We start from the raw sequence: 17,531 nt of genomic DNA on the forward strand, positions 1-17,531 counted from the left end.
TAGAAATTGTAGGGAGGTCCAGAAAGTGGGGAATAGCTGAATAAGTTGTAGAATATGAATTTAATGGAATGCTGTATGCTTTAAGAGATGCTGAACAGATAGATTTCAGAAAAACCTGAAGAGGCTTCCATGAACCGATACAAAACTAAGTGAGTAGAATCAAGAGAGCTTTGTACGCAGTATCAACAATATTGTCTGATGTTTTTAACCATGAAAGACTTACCTCTTTACAGAAATACAATGATCTAAAACAAGTCCCAAGGACTCATGATGAAAAATGCTGTTCACATCCAGGGAAAGAATTATTGTAAGCTGAATACATATAGAACCATACTATTTTTGCTCCCTAGCATGAACTGTGCCTAAGAACATGGAAAATTAGTACTAAGTATAGCAAGAAAACAAGAAGGATCCAAAAGGAAAAAAAAAAAAGCTCAACCTAGACAATTCTGCCAGAAATGTGCAGATCCCAGTTCTAATATAAAATCTAAAGTCAGAAAGTAAAATGGAAAAATAAATAACAACAACAACCACAACAAAATCCTAAATTAAATAGAACAATTATGGTGGCAGGAATATTCAGGTTACAGACCCAGAGGAAAGTACTCCAAAACAACTATAAGGAAAGAATCAAAGAAAAACAGAACTTGACCACAATCTGTGTACAATTTCTAGAAAAGATGACGCAAGAGTTGTTGATTTTTTTTAAGATCAAAGATATTACTTTAAAAAGCAAGTGAGAATGCTAGGGGGAAAATGGGAAAAGAAATGGAAGTTATGGAAAATTATTCAGAAGGAATTAATAGCTTAGAACAAAAATATAAAAACCTCATGAAAGAAAAATAATATCTCCCTTGAAATTAGAATTAACCTGCTCAGCTTCCTTTTGGAAGGGCAGCTTGCTCTGAAGGAGCATGATCCCCCAAATAAACTCTCCCCCATGCCTTTCCTTCCTGCTTATCCCTTCATGGATCTCTCTATTTAGCTTCTGCTAACCACAGCAATAGTTAAAACAAATCTTTTTTGTCCCTAAGGATGGAAGAAAATGGGTTTCAGGGAAGGGGACTTAAGGATTTATGTGCATTTGTTGTAGTTGTTGTTTAGTTTTTGCAGGGCAATGGGGTTCAGTGGCTTGCCCAAGGCCACACAGCTAGATAATTATTAAGTGTCTATGGCCAAATTTGAACTTAGGTACTCCTGACTCTAGGGCAACTGGAAAAAGAATGTTGAACAAAAGTTGAACAACTGGAAAAGGAATTCAACCCAGCAAAAAGTAAAATTAGCTAACTGGAAAAAGGAAACCTGAAAACTAACTGAAGAAAATAAAACCCTGAAAAATTAGAATTGGACAAATAGAAACCAATGAATCTATGAGACACCAAGATTCCATCAAAGTAAAAAGGCTGAAAAAATTGAATAAAACATAAAATACCTAGCATGGTCCCAGAGCTTTTCCCTATACTATGGTAAATTAAGCCTCTACACAGACATTAAAGCTACAGATCCCACCAAAAAAAATGACAAGATCGAAGCAAATTTTCAACAGTAGACATCATGGAGGAACTTCAGTGACAGTCTGTCTCTTCTGGGGAGAAGGGGAAGTAAAGCCCAGTGAGGCAGACAGCAGGGAAAACCAGTGGGGGGCCTTTAACCACAGTGCAGTCCAGGTCCCTACAGCTAGACTACAGTACAGGTCCTGGCAGCTAGAGAACAAGCCAGCCCGGAGGGTCCCAATTCCAAACACGGGCAGAAGAAGGACCAGGTTGGGAACAAACCACTGCAGAGGCAATGCCTGGGCTGCATAGACAACATCTTGGCCAGTAATAAGCCAGGAATCTTCACATCCCAGCCCCAGCACAAAAAACTTGACTCTTTACTCTCTGTACCTGAGGAACAGAACTCAGCAATCCAAATGAGCAAAAAAGCTAAAAGAGTGCTAACCATAGAAAACTTTAAAAAGATAGAGTTTATAAAAATGCCACCTCAGAAAAAGAAAACAGTGAAAAAATACCTACATGGGAAGTCTCAAAGGAGTCTGAATTGGAATCAAATCCAAAATCTGATAGAAGAACTTAAAAAAGAATTTGAAAACCAAAGAAGAGAAGAAATAGCAAAAAGAAATGAGAGCCATGTAGGAAAATTATGAAAAATTGACCAGAGATCAACTCCTTTAGAAGTAAAAACTAACCTGATAGTGCACAAGCCCTGGAGTCAGGAGTACCTGAATTCATTTTATTTGTTTTTTTGTTTGTTTATTCATTCATTCATTTATTTGTTTGTTTATTTATTTTAGTTTTTTGCAAGGCAAACGGGGTTAAGTGGCTTGCCCAAGACCACACAGCTAGGTAATTATTAAGTGTCTGACACTGGATTTGAACCCAGGTCCTCCTGACTCCAGGGCCGGTGCTTTATCCACTACGCCATCTAGCTGCCCCCAAGGAGTAGCTGAATTCAAATCTGGCCTCAGACACTAAATAATTACCTAGCTCTGTGGCCTTGGGCAAACCACTTAACCCCTTGCCTTGCAAAAAACCTAAGGGAAAAAAATAGCCAACTGGAAAAAGAATGTTGAACAAAAGTTGAACAACTGGAAAAGGAATTCAACCCAGCAAAAAGTAAAATTAGCTAACTGGAAAAGGAAACCTGAAAACTAACTGAAGAAAAAAAAACCCTGAAAAATTAGAATTGGACAAATAGAAACCAATGAATCTATGAGACACCAAGATTCCATCAAAGTAAAAAGGCTGAAAAAATTGAATAAAACATAAAATACCTTTTAGGGAAAGCAAACGACCTAGAAAATAGATCTAGGAGAGATAATTTACAAATTCTCAGTCTATCAAAAAGTCTAGATTCCCTCCAAAAAGGTACCTGGATAATATCAGGGAGAACTGTGCAACTCTGCTTGATCAAGAAGACAAAAATAGCCATTGAAAGATTAAATAAAACTCCAGAAAGAGACTCCAGGATAAAACTCCAGATACTATCATAACCAAATTCCAGAATTCTCAAATATAGGAGAACGTATTGCTATCAGAAAAAAGGAAAGAATTTAAATACAAAGGAAGCACAATCAGACTTAAACAATACTTAACCAAATTCAACACTGAAGGACTCAAGGACCTAGAATATAATATTTCAGGGGCAGCTAGATGGCATAATGGATAGAGCACCTGCCCTGGAATCAAAAGGATCTGAGTTCAAATCTGACATCATATTTGATAATTACTTAGCTATATAACTTTGGGCAAGTCACTTAACCCCATCGTCTTACAAAAAATAAACAAGCAAAAAATAAAAATACATTTAAAAAATACAATAATTCAGAGGACAAATGACCTTGGATTACAATCAAGAATTTACTACCCTGCAAAATTCAGCATATTCTGTCAGGGAGAAAGATGGATATTCAACAAAGTAGAAAACTTCTAAAATTTCCTAATAAAAAGACCAGAACTGAACAGAGAATTCAATCTTCAAATACAAGATTCAATAAAAAGGGAAATGGAAAGGTGAAAAACAAAACAAAACAAATGTTAGTCAAGAATCTTAAATTGTATACCTACAAGGGAAGATAGCTTCTAACTCTTAAGAATTATATTTCTTTTAGGGTAATTAAAGGCTTGAATATGGTTGAACAGATTGAATTTAGAGGGTAGGGTTTGGTAGGTTCTTGTCCTGATATTGGAGAGGACCAAGATGACATTGCTATGTTTAGACAAATTACAGGATGTCTAACTGTGACTGATCAGTTAATACAAGTTCTACCACAGGTCAGGCACAAATAGTAGGTGAACACCTGAGGTGTTTACTCTAAATTTATATGTCTCACCTTTCCTTTGACTTACTTTAATTCCCCCTTGCTCCTCGAATTTAGCACTTTCTCTGATGAGGGCTATCTTGTAAAGTTCTTAAGAGAGATCTTCAGTATTCCAATGTACTTAATTAAATCAGAAGTGACTTCACTTTACTAGATACTTAGGGCTTTGTAGTACCACTGGGTACTGCTTAGAAGAGTTGGACATAAAGAGATTAGGAAGTGATTTTATCTTAATCTGTACTTTAATACTTTAGTTAGGATTTATGGGGGTTAAAGGAGGAAGAGTGGGGGACAGAGTATACTTGAGGAGGGGGCCAAATGGTTCATGTAATGATTTGGCTTTGCATGAGACATCATGAGGATTGTATGCCCATGGAGGATACTTGAAAAGGGTGTAAAGGTATAAAGTGATTATGATTTGATGTGAATCATGAGGGAAAAAATTAATCAAATAGAAGTAAATAAATCCATGAGATAAATATTAAGGCAAAATCAAAAAGACTGGAAAACAAAAGGAAAAAATGAATTATCTAATAACCAAAACAGCTGATCTAGAAAACAGATTGAGGAGAGAAAATTTAAGAATCATTGAACTACACACTATCATCAGCTTTTGTGTAGTTAAGTTCCTAGAACTAAAAAAAAAAATGCAAATTTTGATAGATTGAATGAAGGGAAAAAGAGGGGTTAGGTCCCTAAGACCATCAAAAACTCTAGTCTTTTATTAGAGATTGCTATATACATATTCATAGTATCATTTCTTTATAGTTTAAAAACAGAAACAAAGTAAATTTCCATTGGTTGAGGGAATGGCTAAAGAAATTGTAGAATATAATAGGATATTATTGTACATTAACCGTGAACATGAATACTACAGAGAAGTATGAGCAGACATATTATCTGATGCAAAGTAAAATATACAGAACCAGAAAAAAAGGATATAATTACAATGAAATGGGGGAAAAATTAAAAATCTGTACATTGTGTAATTATAATGAAATAGATTGTTCCAGAGAAAAGATGAAAAAAATGTGCTTTTCTCCTTTCTTTGTAGAAGTCAAGGACTATGGTTGTAGAATATTACGTATGCCATTGATTTGGTTAATGTATTATATAATTTTGATGTACTATTTTTGTTTTTCCTCTCTTTTTATTCTTTGTTATGAGTTTATGACTCTGAGTATGGAAGTGAGGAGTCTGGAAATGAATATTATATAAAAACAAAAGATATTAATAATTTTAGTCTGACTTCAAAAACATATTGGGAATTGATATAGGTTTATAAGATCAAGAACCTTTTTTCCCATTAGATAAGTGGTCTATGCACATGAAAAAACAATTTTGAAAAGAAGAAATATAAATGATCAATAATCATAATTTTAAAAGTTCCAAATCAATAAAAATAAAAAAATAAAATGACTGAGTCATAACTTCTTAATCCTTTAAATTAGCAAAGATTGTTCTTGTTGGAGAAGCCATTGGAAGACATTGTGGGACATGATACTGTATCCTTTAACCGATTGATCTCACTACTAGCCACCTAAGGACATAAAAATGCATGGGAAAGGATACTTAAGCTTAAATAGAATGCCAGAAAAGAACAATTCTCTTAAAGATATTTAATAATCAAATAGCTGCTAAAATTATTTTTCTTACTTCAATAATTGTACTGTGCACTTTTCTTCATTCTGATAGGTGAATAAACCTATTTGCTAGTTAATTGGCCATGAAGGAGTTAACTCCCTTCAGCTATCAAACTGCTATTAAGAACATTGAAACAGTGATTTATTCATGACTGCTTTCTTTGTCATCTTAAGGATGTATATAGAATTGCTTCCAATATCTATATTCCCTCAGGACCTGCAATTAAAAAAAAAATTCAGACAAAAAAAGAGACCTTTCCAATGATTTGTTAACATTTTATCACCCAGGATAAATACCCAAGGTTATCTTATCAAGGTATAAGGACTATGAAATTATGAAGTTCTTCATTTTGTAGCACATTTTTGAGCATAGTTTTCATGACTAATGACATTAAGATTTTACCCTTTACATTTTTAGATTTTAAAATTTTTACTTTTGAATTTACTTTTTAATGCTTTTATTAATAAGTTTGTTTTCATATCACCCTCATTTCCATACATATTGCTTCCAATTACCTTTGCCAGAGAACTATCGCCTATAACAAAATATAAAAAAACAAGAAAAAAATCGATTAGCAAAAGTAAAGAACACATCAACTAAGTGTGACAGTCATGTTCCACACTTCTAAAACAGAAGAGGAGATAATGTTTTATTTTCTCTTCTGAGGGTCAAGCTTGATCATTATAATTATCAAAGGGTGGTAAATGTATAACCGGAAGGTACGTCAGAGACCATTAGGTTTAGTCCTTTCATTTTACAGATAAGGAAACTGAGGCCTCAGAGAGATAAGTACTTGCCCAAGTCACACAAGGTACATTTGGCTTTATTTCTTATTTCTTTATTTTTTTTTCATTTACACTGTTATATTCATTTTTTTCTTGCTCTACTTTTTGTTGTATTACTTCATATAAGTCTTCCTATGTTTCTCAGAATTTTTCATATTCATCAGGACACAGCAATTCATATGTCGTAATTTATCTAGTCATTCTCCAGTCAGTGAACGTTTGCTTTATTTCTATATCTTTGCTACTATAAAACACACAAAAAATGATCTTTTAGATTTATATATAAGACTTTCATTTCTGTCTTTGTTGTTGAAACATTGGCCTAAGAATAAAAGTGATCAAAAGGAATAAAATAGATAATTTTAATTATATGAAATTGAAAGCCTTTTGCAAGAATAAACTTGACACAGCTACTACAGGAAGGGAAGAAATCAATTGAGGAAAAAATATTCACACCAGATATCTTTTCTAAAATTGTGATATCCAAGATATAGAAGGAATAAAGAAAAGTATATTAAAAAAAACCATTCATCATTGATAAGAGGCTCATATATATAAAAACCTGAGTTCAAATGTAACCTCAAACACTTAAAAGATGTGTGACCCCGGGCAAGTCACTTAACCTGCTCTGCCTCAGTTTCCTCATCTGTAAAATGATCTGGAGAAAGAAATGGCAAAACTACTCCAGTATCTTTGCCAAGAACCACACCCACCCACCCACCCCCTAAAAAAGGGAGTCGGAAGAGCCAGACACAACCAAACAGCAATTGGCCAAAAAAAAAAAACCTAACTTGTAATCATTTTTTTTAAAAAGTGACCAAAATGTCCCTATTTTGTGACTCAGAGCTTGAACTACTATTCCAAAGGAAGTTAAAAAATAAAAGTATTGGGGGGGGGGGGGATGTGGAAGGTTGAATGGTTGCCAAAATATTTGTGGAAGTATAAGTTTGTTCTTTCCTTGTTTTGACCTCAAGGACCAACAAACAAACAAAAAAGGTGTCTATAACGTATTGAATAGCTAAACAAATTGTGGTTAAAAAAATTGATGAAATATTAGTGTGCTGTTAAAAAGATTTTTAAGTCTAAAAGGAGACATAGGAAGATTTAAATGAAGTGATGCAAAATAGGTAAGCAAGAGCCAGAAAAACAATATTTTACCATCTCTATGACATAAAAGGAGAGAACAAACTCACAACAAAAGATTTGAGCATTATACTTTGCTCTTCTGAAATATAAATAGCTGATATATAGTCATGCTTAATTGATGTGTGGATTGATTTTGCTGAACCATTTTTATAGAGATTAAAGGGATATTTTAATAATGAAAATGTGGTAAAAGCAAATATATCAAAATTTTAAAAAAAAATTCTTTCCCTGGCCATAGCTGTGAAAGGTCCTGATTTGATTCTTTTCATTTTCTTCATATGCTTGATGGAACTTAGTATATGATATAGCTTTTTATATTCAGATTGACTGTTCATTTTTAAGACTGTTGTGGTATGTGGTATAAAATGTTAATCTAAACCTAATTTCCTAATTTCTTTGCAGTTTTCCTAGAAGTTATTATTAAGTAGAGAATTCTTCCCCACAAGTTATTTATGCTCCTAGATTTGTTGAACTGTTTGTTTCTGATATTTCTCAACCTATTCTATTTGCTGAATTATTTTTCTACTTTTAGCTAGGCCCAAATAGTTTTGATAATTACTTTTTTTATAGTATAATTTGAGGACTAAAAGTGCTTCCCCCCCCCCCCATTCATACTTCTCCCCCTCTATTCTCTTTGAAATTCTTTTTGTTCCCTCCAAACAAGTAATTTTTTTTTATTTTTTGTCTGTTGTGACTAGTGTTCCCATGTTATAGAATGATTAGTTTAGGATAAAACATGTTGTTTTATAATTATATATTATAATTATAATATATATTTATTATAATGGTGGGGCCCAGCCATAAATAATGAATCTTCCCCTATTGTCATTCTTTATTTCTTCGAGTAATTGTATTTATATTTCTTGAATATACTTCTGTAGATTGACACTAAACATATATTTTGTGGTGATTTTTCAGTGGGAATTTCTTTTTTGTTATGTCCTGCTGGATTTTATTATTGCTTTACAGAAATGCCCCTGGTTTTTGTCAGTTTATTTTACATCCTGCTAAATTATTGCATTTGTTAATTGTTTTAATTTCTACACTAATTCATTTAGGTTTTTCTAAGTAAATTATAGTGTTAATAGCAAATAGGCATAGACTTGGTCTCCTCATTGGCTCCTTAATTTCTTCTCTTTATTCATATTACTAGAATTTCCAGAACTATGTTGATTTACAGTAAAGTATGATAGTCTCATTCCTGTATTTAGTGGGAAAGCTTTTAATGCTTTCCCATTGCAAATAATCCTTGCTTTTAACTTGAGATATATATTTTTTATCATATTGAGACATTACCTTTATATGGCTGTTTTGTAAGATTTTTTTCGCTTAAATGATTGTTTTCTTTTTTTGATCCCTTGATATGATCATGTGGAGTATTTTGTTTTTAATAAGATTATTGTTTTCTTGCATCCCTAATATAAATACAAATTGATCATAGATAATATTTTGTTTAGTATGTTGTTGAAATCATACTGGCACTGATCTTTCTTAATCACATAATTGGCATTTCATTATGACTTAAACTATATTGTATCAGACAAATCATTTTGGGGGTCTACTTTCTTCATCTATACAATGAGGGCATTAGAGTCAATGAAAGTTCCCTTTCACTTTTAAATAGATGATTTTATGATTACAAATTTTAACTTAGCATAAATCTAGAGGTATGATTACAAGATTTAGACTTAAAAGAGTCCTTGAAGATTATATAATTGAATCTCTCATTTTTACAAGTGGGGTAATAGGGCTTCAGAGAGGCCACATGATAGAGTACTAGACTTGGAGTAAGCAAAACATGTCTTTGATTCTTGCCACAAAATGTACAAGCTGGGTCCCTCTGGATAAATTGCTTGACCTCTCAGCCTCAGTTTCCCTATTTGCAAAATAGGAATAATAATGACTTCTATCTCACTGGATTGTAGTAAGGCTCAAGTAAGGTAATATACAAGCATATGTATGTGCATATATATGTACATATCTTTTCACATATGTAAATATTAAATGTAATTTTTCTTATTGTTATTTCTTATGGTGAAAGAGCCAGCATTGGAACTCAGGTCTTTGGACTTCAAATCCAGTGTTCTTTTTTCAAGGTTACATTTCATTAGAAATATTCAATCTAGAGACCAAATGAAACATTTCCTTTTCCTTTCTAGTGATAAAGAGGATGAAATGGCTCAAGTTCTCCTGGCCTATGGCCCTTTAGCTGTGATAGTGGATGCAGTGAGCTGGCAAGATTATCTGGGAGGAATAATCCAGCATCACTGCTCCAGTGGAGAAGCCAATCATGCCGTTCTCATAACTGGTTTTGATAAAACAGGTATGTGCTGCTCAGATATGCATTTTCTTAGGAGGCAGATTTGTACTCTATTTAGGACGATATTAACTTTGAAATAATACATTATAAAGATGTATAATTTCAATTAATAATTCTTCATAGAAATACTGAGAATATTCTCTTAAGTTCTCATTGTTGTATCATATACCTTTAAGTACCTGATTTTTCCTTTTCCTTGTTCTCTATAATTTTTTATTTTTTCCCCATTGTTCCGTCTTAGTAGGTAACTCGGTGCATAATGAATAGACCTGGAATCATTAATATCTGAATTTGAATGTTGCTAGCTGTGGGATCCTGAGCAAATCATTTGAACACTCTCAGCCTCAGTCTCCTCTGTAAAATGGGGATTAAAAGAATAACCTTACATTGTTATTGTGAAGAGCTGATGAAATTTCATATGTCACATGCTTTGTAAACTTTAATGTACCATTAACCATTATTAACAATTCAAGATATTCTGCATTTTCTTTTGCATCATGGCTAATATGGAAATATTTTTCTTGCCCTTGCATATATAATCTATATCCATTTGTTTACCTCAAGGAAAGAGGAAGAGATGGAGGGAGAAAATTCAAACAAAAAAATGTATAAATGAATGTTATAAATTTTTGTGTACGTGTAATAGAGAAAAATAAAAAAGATTAATGTTAAAATTCAAGACATTTATTAAGTATCTACCTACCATTATATAGCACTTACAAGACTAGTTCCCTTGTCTTCAGTGTCATATTCAGTATAGTTAAAGCCTATTGCTTGATTTAAATTAGCTTTTAATTCTATCTCCAAGTCTTATTCTTATTTGCTTGTATCTATTTAATACATTTACCCTTAGTAAATTACTAAATGAAGAGTTATCCATCCTTATTATACCTTTATCGTACTAAAAGTATTTTGGTCATCTTTTATAGGAGATACTCCTTACTGGATAGTGCGGAATTCATGGGGAACTTCCTGGGGAGAAGATGGTTATGCCTTTGTTAAAATGGGAGCTAATATTTGTGGTAAGTCTCATGATTATGCCTCCAAATCCAGAGTGAATGACAACACGGTGTCTGCATCTTTTAGAGAGATAGAAATAATTTATTATCCATGGAAGATATCTCAGAGATTAATCTTTTTTTATTTAAATATTTTATTTTTGTTTTTCCAACTACATGCAACGATAGTTTTTACCAATCTTTTTTTTTTTTTTTGCAAGGTTTTGAGTTTTACGTTTTTCTACCTCCCTTCCCTCCCCCTCCCCTGATAGAAAGAAATCTGATAATGAACCCTATATTTATAACCATGCTTCTTCTGCTTCTTCTCTTACAGCATGTTCAATATCGATCTATGTTTACATGGTATTTTCCAAGTCCTTCATAGGTGATCATCACCTCATGTTGTTAGTGTATACAATATTCTTCTGGTTCTGCTCATCTCACTCCTCATCAGTTCATGCAAGTCTTTCCAGGTTTTTCTGAAATCCCATTCCTCATGATTTCTTATGGAACATCACATACATATACCACAATTTGTTCAGTCATTCTCCTATTTTGGGACAAGGGATTATCTAATCTAACCAAGATCTGGACTCTTTCCTTTCCCCTAAACAAATTTTCCCTGGATATTAGGGCTCTGTTCTAATCCATAACTAGAAAAGAGCTCCTGCATAGCCATCAAATAATCATCCAACCCTTGCATGAATCCCTCCAGGGCATTCCATACTTGGATAGTTCTAATAATTATCAAGTTTTTCCTTGCATCACATCTAATTAGGTAACTGCCATAAAACTGGAAACTATTCCTTGACAAACTCTAGTTTATAGAGTAGGTTCTATTTATTAGATTTCAAGGAGTGGAGATTTGTGTACACAAACCAGATGATTAAGGAATAAAAGAAGGCCTTTAAATTTTATTTATTTATTTATTTAAGGCAATAGGATGAAGTGACTTCCCCAAGGACATACAGCAGGAGGCTTTTTAAAAAAAAATGAGAGGCTACCTAGCCAAATAGGTCTGCCATATAAATATGAATGCTAAACATAGAAAGGAGCTGCACATTTTTGTTTTTAATCCAGGCTATAAATCATACTGACATAGGGAACTCCTAGTGGGGATGTTCCCCCTTTCCAATTCAAATCTGCACCCACTGAAATTTTTGTAGTCTTAGGTTTGGATTGTTTCTGTTTGACTTGACTTTTGAAGTATAAAATCTAATGTTAGCAGCAACCCACCAAATTCTGTAAAACTAGCCACTGAGGGATGGGGGGGGGGGGGAGATGTGGAGCTCAAGAACCAAAAACAAATCTGTGTTTTTGTGCACACACATATCCACATATGCATGTATATGTTTTGTGTATTCTTGTAGATGTGTATTGTATACATGTATGAAAGGCTAAGATGGTGTAGTGGATAGAATACTGAGCCCACAGGCTAGAAGACCTAAGTTCAAATTCAACCTCAGACACTTACTAACTATGTGACTTTGGGGCAGTCACTTAACTGTTTGCCCCTGTTTCCTTCTCTCTAAAATGAGCTGAAGAAAAAATGACAACTACCCCAGTATCTTTGCCAAGAAAAAAACCCAAATGAGCTCATGAAGAGCTGGAAATGACTGAACACATGTGTGTATATATATATTTGTTTTTGTATGTTTATACATATATCTATGAATGTATGTGTATAGATGCATACACATACCTATATGTGTGTCTGTGTGTATGAAATTGAAATATTCTCTAAATCAAGACAATACTGGATTTCCGATAAGGAAATATAGTGGTTTTACTTTATAAGTGTTTAATTTTTTAATTTTGAAATTGGAAAATAGTAAACTTGCTTTTAAAAAATTCAGAAATTAATAAATGCAAAAAATGAACTTTTCCATAAAAGTTGCTGAATGGAATAGAATTGTGCCTGAAACTGTATATAGCTTGCTTTCCTGAGTACAGCTTAGAATAGAAGTACATTTAACCTATGGCTTCACTTGTCTGATTTTTTCTGTATTTTCTCTGTATCTTCAGAAAATATCAGTAACTTCCCTATTCTTTCCTTTATAAAATAGTGAATTTGTTAAGAGATAGTATAGTATAAAGGTATCAAAACTCAAGCACACTGAATCAGATTAGTGTATATGATTAAGAGATGTTTAACAAACTAGATAAAAATATAGTATAATAGAGATATTGCTCCTTGTGATTTTCTAAATAAGTTTTGGTCAAAAGGGATTCATTTCTATTTGAGTTTAAAACCAGTCTTGTAGTGCGCTAATCATAGAAATGGTTTTCATTTGAGTTGAATGAAAATTCCCAGAGACAGAGTTTCTGGGTAATTAATAATCAATTTATTAATTAGGCTAGCACATAATCAATAAGTTGCTGGTCAGTAGTCTCTCTTGGTAACTGAAAACAAAACTATTGAGATCAAGGAATGTTAAAATAACTTTGGAAAAGTTAGGGTCCCTGACAGGTGGGGAGCAACCTTAATTGGTGAACAGTTAATGAGGGGCTGGAAGATGAGATGGTTTGTAAGCCTTCAGCTCCTCCTGCTGAGATAAGACGCACCTACTTCCCAGTGTCTGGACAAAAGAATCCATCTCACCTTACCTAGATTAGATTTCTCTTTACACTTTAATCAGAAGCAAGCTCTCCCAGTTGGGCAGGTTTTCACCCAAGACTGAGGAGAATGTTCCTGTAGGATTAGGACAGCCAGCTCTGACTCTCAGAGTTTGATTTGCCTACAAAGGCTGGTTCCTGAATGAGGAAATAGGTAGGGGGAAAAAATCCTAATTTAATCATTGGTTTTTAATAGAAAAATAATTTTTCTCACATTTTAATAAGTGGTGAAGTTTATCCATTTAATATTAGCAATTCAGTCCAGCAGTTGTCTCCTAAACACTGTGTGCAATGGCCTGTCTCCTGAACCTGAGGATACAAAAAACAAAATGAAATTGACATCAAAGAGCTTATTTTCTACTGATTCCAGGGAGCTCACGGGTAACTAAGGAATCTGTAAACTGAAACATATATATATATATATTATACTATATAAAAGCTCTGCTCCAAGTAGCAGATAGGAGACTTTATACTTTGTTTGTTGGGGGAGGGGAATAAAAAAAAATTATTCTACCTGTAAACCTTCCCCTAGACAGGTATCCATAATATGAATGATGTTTGTTTTTCCAGAGTGAGGGAGAATCTTTCTTGTAGTTGGAGAGGCCAGAAAGAACAAGATACTCGGCTCTGGACAGTTCCTCTGACTGCCCCTCTATCTCCTTATCTCCACCTCTGCTTTCACTAATTCCTTCAAGACTAAGATAAAATTCTACCTTTCCCAACCTCTCCTAATTCTGGTGCCTTCCCTCTGTCAATTATTCCTTGTGTATACAGCTTGATTGTACATATTTACTTTCTTGTGTCTTGCCCTTTAAATCATAAGCTCCTTGAGGTCAGGGACTCTTTTGCCACTTATTATGTCCCCATTGGTTGGTACACAATAGGTGCTTAATAAATGCTTATTGAATGACTTAGAAAGGAGGTTCAAAGAGGAAGATGACACTTCTTTTGATATCACCCTGGTAAGTCCTTGTGGTTAACTTTTAGCAGGACTTGAAATCACATTATGTTTACTCTCAAAGCTGTGGGGTTGTTGTCCTCAACCCAAGCCACATTGACCACATATTCAATTCAATTCAGAACAGCAACTATTTTAAAAATAACTACAATGTACTGTGTTTGGTGAGATCAAACTTCTATGTGATGTGCTGTGGAGCTGTGGAGATTCCCCATACTCTGCTATCTTTCCTGAAATTCATTCTCATTTCTCTCTCTCTCTCTCTCTCTCTCTCTCTCTCTCTCTCTCCTCTTTGTGTCTTTATCTGTCTCAGTTTAATCTTTCTCTGTGTGTGTCTCTCTGTATCTGTCTCTGTTTATCTTTCTCATCTCTCTGTGTCTCTGTATCTCTTTATATTTTTCTTTCTGTATCTGTCTCTGTTTCTCTCCCTTTATCAGTTTATTTTTTCTGTCTCTGTTTCTCTGTATCTATGTCTGTTTATCTTTTTCTTTCTCTCTGTATGTCTATCTCTTTCTGTCTTTTTCTATCTCTGTTTCTCTGTATCTGTCTCTTTATCTTTTTTTCTCTCTGTCTCTGTTTTTCTCTCACTTTCTCTCTGAGATTACACATATACGCACACAGAAACAAATTGGTTAAAGGAATAAGTTTGGTTATTTGAGATATATATTGTTCACATTTATTATTTAAAGATAACAGGATATTGAAAACACTTTTTATTATATTTTATTTTTGTACAAAAGATTTTTTGTATATTACTAAAATATTCTTGTTTAAGAGTAAACATAATACTCCCCCCCAAAATATAGACCTTCATGAGCAATAAAGTAAAGGAGAGAGGAAAAAATTAAAATTAAAAAAATAATAATAATCAGGGCAGCTAGGTGGCATAGTGGACAGAGCATTGGCCCTGGAGTCAGGAGCACCCGAGCTCAAATACAGCCCCAGACACCCAACAGTCATGCAGGTGTGAGACCCTGAGCAAGTCACCCCAACCCCATTGCCCTACAAAAAACAAAAAACAACCCCCCCCCAAAATACCCAAAACAAAATAAAATAATGATAATAATAATAGCAGTAATAGGCGCAGCCAGGTGGTGCAGTGGACAGAGCACCAGCCCTGGAGTCAGGAGCATCTGGATTCAAATCCAGCCTCAGACACCCAACAATCACCCAGTTGTGCAGCCCTGGGCAAGCCACCCAACCCCATCTGCCCCACAACCCCCCCAAAATAATAATAATAATAATAATAGTAATAATAATAATAAATGTGCTTCAGTCTGTGTTGCAACACCACCAGCTCTGTTGTGGGGGATCACATTCTTTAGGATAAGTCCATCACAAAAGCTATTTCCATAATTTTCCACTGCAGCCATTGCTGAATGCAACTCCCTCCATTTGTACTTCCCCACTACTATACACTATATTTTCTCTCTCCTTTCACTCTGCCCCTCTTCTTAAATGTGCTGTAGGGTAGCTGAGTGGCACAGCAGACTGATTCAGCAGCCCTGGGGCCAAGAGGCATACCACATACCACCTCTAGGGACCAGCAACCACCTGGCCCTGTGGTCCTAGACAGGCCACCCAATCCCAGCCCCTTGCAAGAAGTAAAAAAGAAAATGTGTTATATCTGATCACTCTCCCCCACGGTCCACCCTCTCCTCCATTACTCACATTTCCCCCTTCTCTCCTTACTCTAGATGTCTATACCCCATTGAGTGTATATGTTGCTTCCTCTCCAAGTCACCTCTCATGAGAGCGAAGGTTCCCTCATTCCCTCTCGCCTTCCCCCCTTCCATATCATTGCAATAGCTCATTGTAATAAAAAAGTCTTATATGAAATATCATAGCATATTCCACCTCTCCTTTCTCTTACTCCCATTACATTTCCCTTTTAGCCATTGACTGCATTTTTACACTATATCTTCAAATTCAGCTCTCTCCTGTGCCTCATCTATAAAAGCTCCTTCTACCTGCTTTATTAAATGAGAAGGTTCATATGAGTATTATCAGTATTATTTTCTATGCTGGAATACATGTAGTTCATCATCATTAAGTCCCTCATATTTTACCCTTCTCCATTCTCTATGCTTCACCTGAGCCCTGTGTTTGAAGGGCAAACTTTCTGTTCAGCTCTGGCCATTTTAACAGGAACATTTGAAATTCCCTTGGTTTATTGAAAGTTCATCTTTTTCCCTGGAAGAGAACATTCACTTTTGCTGAGTAGTTGATTCTCAGTTGCATTCCAAACTCTTTTGCCTTCCTGAATATTATATTCCAAACCCTAAGAGCCTTTAATATAGTTGCTGCTAAGTACTGTGTGATCCTGACTGCAGCTCCACAATATTTGAATTGTGTCCTTCTGGCTGCTTGTAATATTTTCTCTTTGACTTGGGAGTTCTGGAACTTGGCTATAATATTCCTTGGCGGGGGGGGGGGGGGGGGGGGTTTGGATCTCTTTCCAAGGGAGATCAGTGGAGTCTCTCAATTTCTATTTTGCCCTCTGCTTCTAGGATACCTGGGCAATTTTCCTGTAGGAATTCTTTTAAAATGATGTCAAGGCTCTTTTCCTGATCATGACTTTCAGATATCCCAATAATTTTTAAATTATCTTTCCTGAATCTGTTTTCCAGATCAGTTATTTTTTCAGTGAGATGTTTCACATTTTTTTCCCAATTTTTAATTGTTTTGGTGTTGAAGTATTGTCTTGACTTCTCATAAAGTCATCAGCTTCCTTTAGCTCCATTCTACTTCTGAAGGATTTGTTTTCCTCAGAGAGCTTTCTTATCTCTTTTTCCATCTGGCCAATTCTGCTTTTTAAAGCATTCTTCTCAATAATTTTTTGAACTGTTTTAGCCATCTGACTTATGCTCGTTTTTAACATGTTATTTTCTTCAGCATTCTTTTGGATCTCCTTGACTAAGCTGCTGACTTCTTTTTCATGTTTTTCTTACATCTCTCTCATTTCTTTTCCCAATTTTTCTTCTGTCTTCTGTCACTTGATTTTCAAAATCTTTTTTGAGCTCTATAATAGCCTGAACCCAATTTCCATTTCTCTTGCAGTCTTTAGATGCAGGAGCTTGTATTTCCTCATCTTTAGATTGAGTATTTTGATCCTTCTTGGGATCATAGACAATGTATTTCTCAATGGTGTTCCTCATTTTCCTCTATTTACTCATTTCTCTAGCCTGTGCTTGGTTTGGGGGTGCTTCCTGAGCTTTTGAGTATTATTGGGACCCCTCCCCCA

At 34.6% G+C, this 17,531-nt stretch overlaps 1 protein-coding gene across 1 annotated transcript in view; it reads left to right on the top strand.

Annotated features, from left to right (window-relative positions):
- CTSO (cathepsin O) overlaps window positions 1–17,531 on the top strand; it is a 59,264-nt gene that overhangs the window by 38,048 nt on the left and 3,685 nt on the right. The window contains exons 8-10 of the mRNA XM_074231565.1: window positions 9,555–9,718; window positions 10,645–10,737; window positions 11,048–11,186. Coding sequence (XP_074087666.1) covers window positions 9,555–9,718; window positions 10,645–10,737; window positions 11,048–11,186 — 396 coding nt within the window. The remainder of the gene's footprint in view (window positions 1–9,554; window positions 9,719–10,644; window positions 10,738–11,047; window positions 11,187–17,531) is intronic.

The sequence above is a fragment of the Macrotis lagotis genome, chromosome 3 (genome assembly GCF_037893015.1).
Source record: "Macrotis lagotis isolate mMagLag1 chromosome 3, bilby.v1.9.chrom.fasta, whole genome shotgun sequence".
NCBI classification, from domain to species: Eukaryota; Metazoa; Chordata; class Mammalia; order Peramelemorphia; family Peramelidae; genus Macrotis; species Macrotis lagotis.